The sequence below is a fragment of the Clytia hemisphaerica genome, unplaced genomic scaffold (genome assembly GCF_902728285.1).
Source record: "Clytia hemisphaerica strain Z4C2 unplaced genomic scaffold, Clytia hemisphaerica genome assembly, whole genome shotgun sequence".
NCBI classification, from domain to species: Eukaryota; Metazoa; Cnidaria; class Hydrozoa; order Leptothecata; family Clytiidae; genus Clytia; species Clytia hemisphaerica.
Genome location: NW_027103646.1, coordinates 106,041 through 112,173, shown reverse-complemented (window position 1 = coordinate 112,173; position 6,133 = coordinate 106,041). Strand labels below are relative to the sequence as shown.

Genomic DNA, 6,133 nt, shown 5'->3' with positions numbered 1-6,133 from the left:
TCTAGCACTATTTCAGTAAAAATTACTTAAATTTCAAAACTTTTGAGCATTTGGTGTGGTGATCCGAATGTTGAGTTCATCTCTAATCTCCTTTATTTTTCTCATACACGATGGATATCTCCAGAAAAACCCCGGGAAATCAAAACTCATTCTCGGCTTACTTAGAACCAGAAAGGCTGCATCTTCAAATGGATTTGCTATGGTTGGTGGTCTTGGTGATTTTAAGGATGCAACGTACTTTTCATTTGTACGGAACAAAGAATGTGCGACAGGATCATGCAAACGTTTGAACCCAAGATTGTTGAACAGATAGTGCTTTACGCATTGCCAGTATTCGAGCTGGTTGACGTCCTCGATCTTGAAGCGTTTACACGATTTGATGAAATCTTTACGCTTGATGGGGCTTTCTACCACTGAAAAAGGGAAAAACCTTTTGTCACTTATTTAAACCACAAGTTGTTATGCTTTGATTTTAGGCTGATAAAAGATCTTTCGCTGGCTCAGGCAACTGGTAAAGAAAATGCAAAAAAAATAGAACAAGTATTCTCTTACCATTCAATGTAGTACCCATATTGTTTGCTTTTTCAGACGTACTTGGTGATGCCATGACGTCACCTGATCAAAATGAAGAAGAAGAGAACCTTTAAATCAAAACTCATGCACAATAAAAATGAGTTGATTCTTTAGCCAAATAAACAAAATCACCATAAACCTGGTAGTTAAGGGTAAAAATGTTGGTATTAATGACCGTACAAGAAAAATTAATGTGCTCACCATTTTGAAGATCTGAAACACGTTCAACAAGGCTGTCCAGAAGATCTTTGATTGTAGCCGTCTCTGGTTCTTCTGTTGGAACTGGACTTCCGATCCATCTGTGACGGGCTCGTTTCCGAGGAGGTTCTATATCGGAGTCTTGTTCGGTAGATGACGAAATGAAACCAATGAGTGCGTCACTGTCAACTTTATCTAAGAAGAGGAAAGAATAGACGCTATTAAATTTGGCAAGGCTAAAGTATGCAAAACCATTCGCGGATCAATGGTCAATTAGATACTTATAAATAAAAGGGAGCCAATCCTTACCATTCGTTTTCAAAGTGATAGACTTTGACATGTCCACATGACTTTCATTATCCACGTCAGGTTGTTTTGATTGATCTGAAGAAGAAAAAAAGTACTTTAAGTTTCATCTTATAGCTTTAGTAGTTCCCTTTGCGAATAGAATCTTCTCCCAGGATATTGAAAGTTTGTCAAAATACCAATACAAAATAAAAAGAAAGGTAGAAAATGTAATTACCGTCATCGCATGGTTGTTCAATTCGAAAAATGTCATATCCAGTCAATGGTTGGGCAAGTTCAACGGACTTATCTTTGTCGACAACGCACTTTTGAATAGCATCAAGTTTCTTTTCGTCTATCTTGTCCATCAGCATGGTGTTTGCACATCTTACGTCTTTAGGTAAAGTGTAAGAAAGATCATCTTCGTCCAAGACGTCGAGGTTTGAATTGATTAGGTTTACTAAGTATGTTAGGCAGTTCATCGCATTAGACTTAATCCAAGATGGTGCAGAGGGGTCTATATTTTCAAGTGGTCGGGTATGAAACATTGCCAATCTCCTTTCCACAGCCTCTTGTTCTTTACCAAATTTTGGCATCGCATTACATGTCAAGAAGACACCAGCTTCCATCTTTCTCATCTTTGGTGACTTGAACTTGATGGCTTGAGGAAACCGGCCATTTTGGAACAGCATTTTTGCAATGTCTGGGGGTGTCATCTCACGCGTCCATTCATCAACATAAAGCAGCTCTGTATCATCGGTTATCATGGACAGACCAAACGTGGTTTCCTTTGTCAAAATGGAGATCTTTTCTTCGGGTATTAATGCGGAAAAGAAGTTCATAATTGACGTTTTGCCTGAGTCGATTTTTCCAATTAGTGTTAGCTTTCTTGTCTTGTCTGGTAGCTGGAAGCAAAGTAGGCATTGGTAAATTCTGTGGGCCAATTTGACTTGGTCTTCTAACCTTGGAAACCAATGCTCGATTGCTGAAGCCATGAAACCTCCGTGGCAATTCGTCCGATAGGGATCAAAATCGTGAAAGCTGCGTGGACTTATGACGCCAAACTCGTCATCAGTAAAGGGGCAACTGACGTATGCTCGACTTGAAAGTTTTAGATACGTATTGTTCTTCACCTCGATGAAATCGTAGTCGATCTTGATTTTAGGAAAGAGCTGAAAAAGAAAATTGGAAAAATTAGTATGTTTTCAATCCGTCTCAAGTCCATAAAAAGTCTAAAATTGACGGCCTACGGTCTTTCAGTACAAATGCTCATAAATGAGACGGCCTACTGGTGGTCTAACGGTCTATGAAATGGACTACTACAGTTGAGCTACTTTTCAAAGAATTCTAAAAACAGTCATAGATGAAAATAACGAAAAGAACACCTTTTGAAAGTCTAAAATTGACGGCCTACGGTCTGCCAGTACAAATGCTCATAAATGAGACGGCCTACTGGCGGTCTAACGGTCTATGAAATGGACTACCACAGTTGAACTACTTTTCAAAGAATTCTAAAAGCAGTCATAGATGAAAATAACCAAAAGAACACCTTTTGAAAGTCTAAAATTGACGGCCTACGGTCTTTCAGTACAAATGCTCATAAATGAGACGGCCTACTGGCGGTCTAACGGTCTATGAAATGGACTACTACAGTTGAGCTACTTTTCAAAGAGTTCTAAAAACAGTCATAGATGAAAATAACGAAAAGAACACCTTTTGAAAGTCTAAAATTGACGGCCTACGGTCTTTCAGTACAAATGCTCATAAATGAGACGGCCTACTGGCGGTATAACGGTCTATGAAATGGACTACCACAGTTGAACTACTTTTCAAAGAATTCTAAAAGCAGTCATAGATGAAAATAACCAAAAGAACACCTTTTGAAAGTCTAAAATTGACGGCCTACGGTCTTTCAGTACAAATGCTCATAAATGAGACGGCCTACTGGCGGTCTAACGGTCTATGAAATGGACTACTACAGTTGAGCTACTTTTCAAAGAGTTCTAAAAACAGTCATAGATGAAAATAACGAAAAGAACACCTTTTGAAAGTCTAAAATTGACGGCCTACGGTCTTTCAGTACAAATGCTCATAAATGAGACGGCCTACTGGCGGTATAACGGTCTATGAAATGGACTACCACAGTTGAACTACTTTTCAAAGAATTCTAAAAACAGTCATAGATGAAAATAACGAAAAGAACACCTTTTGAAAGTCTAAAATTGACGGCCTACGGTCTGCCAGTACAAATGCTCATAAATGAGACGGCCTACTGGCGGTCTAACGGTCTATGAAATGGACTACCACAGTTGAACTACTTTTCAAAGAATTCTAAAAACAGTCATAGATGAAAATAACGAAAAGAACACCTTTTGAAAGTCTAAAATTGACGGCCTACGGTCTTTCAGTACAAATGCTCATAAATGAGACGGCCTACTGGCGGTCTAACGGTCTATGAAATGGACTACCACAGTTGAACTACTTTTCAAAGAATTCTAAAAACAGTCATAGATGAAAATAACGAAAAGAACACCTTTTGAAAGTCTAAAATTGACGGCCTACGGTCTGCCAGTACAAATGCTCATAAATGAGACGGCCTACTGGCGGTCTAACGGTCTATGAAATGGACTACCACAGTTGAGCTACTTTTCAAAGAATTCTAAAAACAGTCATAGATGAAAATAACGAAAAGAACACCTTTTGAAAGTCTAAAATTGACGGCCTACGGTCTGCCAGTACAAATGCTCATAAATGAGACGGCCTACTGGCGGTCTAATGGTCTATGAAATGGACTACCACAGTTGAACTACTTTTCAAAGAATTCTAAAAGCAGTCATAGATGAAAATAACCAAAAGAACACCTTTTGAAAGTCTAAAATTGACGGCCTACGGTCTTTCAGTACAAATGCTCATAAATGAGACGGCCTACTGGCGGTCTAACGGTCTATGAAATGGACTACCACAGTTGAGCTACTTTTCAAAGAATTCTAAAAACAGTCATAGATGAAAATAACGAAAAGAACACCTTTTGAAAGTCTAAAATTGACGGCCTACGGTCTGCCAGTACAAATGCTCATAAATGAGACGGCCTACTGGCGGTCTAACGGTCTATGAAATGGACTACCACAGTTGAGTTACTTTTCAAAGAATTCTAGAAACAGTCATAGATGAAAATAACGAAAAGAACACCTTTTAAGAGTCTAAAATTGACGGCCTACGGTCTTCCAGTACAAATGCTCATAAATGAGACGGCCTACTGGCGGTCTAACGGTCTATGAAATGGACTACCACAGTTGAGTTACTTTTCAAAGAATTCTAAAAACAGTCATAGATGAAAATAACGAAAAGAACACCTTTTAAGAGTCTAAAATTGACGGCCTACGGTCTTCCAGTACAAATGCTCATAAATGAGACGGCCTACTGGCGGTCTAACGGTCTATGAAATGGACTACCACAGTTGAACTTTTCAATTTATAAACTTAAAAATGAAAGAAAAAGTCTGATGGTCATGTTGTAAAAGATTACGAGTTAACGAATTCAAGCCTTAAATTTTTAGGAGACTAACCATTTTATCAAAATTAAAGTACTTACTTCAGTATGAATGCTAGACATATGCTTCAAAAGATTTGCATTGTTTGCCAATACTAATTCCTTCAGTCCTGCGTTCGTTTGTACTTTGCATAGAAATTCTTCAGGATCGCAAAGAAGTTTGAATGTGAATTTTGCTGTCGGTGAAGAAAAAAAGGAAAAGCTGTAGAAATGTAGATTTTTCCACTTTACAAAGTTCAATTTTTTTTAAATCAATAGGAAACTCGAACAGTTTAATATCAAGAAAAACGTTATGTTGAAATTATTCAATTACTCCTAAAAATTTACGAAATTCACAGCCATGAAACAATTTCAAAGTGCCTAATAATTAAGTTACCTTCTTCAGGTTTGAAATAAACCATGCCACGGTACAATCGATAGTTAAGCTTCTTCATCAATTCAGATATTTTGTCTGCCGCCTTCGATAGGTTTGATGATGGCGGTGCCTCAGGAAGATCCTCGTCTAATGTCCCCATACCGTCATAAATATGGACAAGTTTAGATTTTGTCAGATTTTTGCTGGCGTTGGAAAATGATTCTGCAATCCGGATATCACAGCAGTGAAGACGACACACTTCCTGACGTTGGGCACCAACAGTCTCGTCAACCATATCACAAGGCATTGTAGGATTAGCTTTTTCAAAGCAGTGGAACAGGCTGTCATGTACGAGTGTTTGGATGCATTTGCTATTGTGATCCTAAAACAAAGGCAAAAAAATGATTAAAAATATCAAAAATTCGGTTCTAATTCCTTGCTAAAAGTTTTAGGTCTGCCGCTGAAATATAAAATTTGTAAATTTGAGTTAACGGAAATAATAGATGAAATTTTTCTCACTTTAACAGTTTGTTGCAGCATTCTGAATATTGACTCTCTATCATTGGTAGAAGATTTGGTCACCATCGGCTTATTTTCAAATTTGGTGTCGGTAGCGTTATGAAATCCCTGAAAAATTTCATGTTCCTGGATGATAGATTTTTCATAACAGATGAAAAAATTGATACAAGCACGGAAGGGATCTTGTGGTCTTGTTTCTCCACGCTTTTTCGGGTTGGATTGAGTTCCAGAGACGCACGAAATGAAGAATTTTATTTTCATATTTGCTAGCAGTTCATCAAGAATGAAACGGACATTACAAATGGATAGTTTATCCTCGTCTGCGAAAATGGCACGACGTGCTAGAACACCATCGGTTTTTTTTATCTAAATTAAAAAAAGTAAGAAGTTATTGCAAAGTTAAGTTTAAATTTGTAGAAGATAACTTAGCATAAAAAGCGCAGCATAATTTGTTTTAAATTTTGAAACATTCCTTCACGTCAACCCAATTTCTTGCACAGAAATCACTTGGAAGTCTACCATTTAAGACAAAAAGTTTTTCCATAAGTTACATTTCTCGGAATTTTAATTGAAATATAAAATATTCATTTCTTACCAAAGGCATGATGTTGCTCTGTAAGGAATCAATAATTGCCCTAGAATTCAGCTGTCTTG

At 37.5% G+C, this 6,133-nt stretch overlaps 1 protein-coding gene across 1 annotated transcript; it reads right to left on the bottom strand.

Annotated features, from left to right (window-relative positions):
* On the bottom strand, positions 1-1,113 carry LOC136802952 (uncharacterized). Its single transcript, XM_067059681.1, has 4 exons — positions 1,081-1,113; positions 775-966; positions 553-615; positions 1-413 (listed from the first exon to the last, which is right to left on the bottom strand). The coding sequence occupies exons 1-4, from the start codon at positions 1,109-1,111 to the stop codon at positions 34-36; spliced, it is 666 nt and encodes a 221-aa protein (XP_066915782.1). The 5' UTR covers positions 1,112-1,113; the 3' UTR covers positions 1-33.
* Between the last annotated feature and the right edge of the window lie 5,020 nt (positions 1,114-6,133).

Coding starts and splice junctions, on each gene's coding strand:
- LOC136802952 (XM_067059681.1), bottom strand. CDS start 1,111: ATGTCAAAGTCTATCACTTTGAAAACGAATG. Junction 967..1,080: donor TATCACTTTGAAAACGAATG/GTAAGGATTGGC, acceptor TCCTCTTCTTAG/ATAAAGTTGACAGTGACGCA. Junction 616..774: donor TGTTTCAGATCTTCAAAATG/GTGAGCACATTA, acceptor CATTTTGATCAG/GTGACGTCATGGCATCACCA.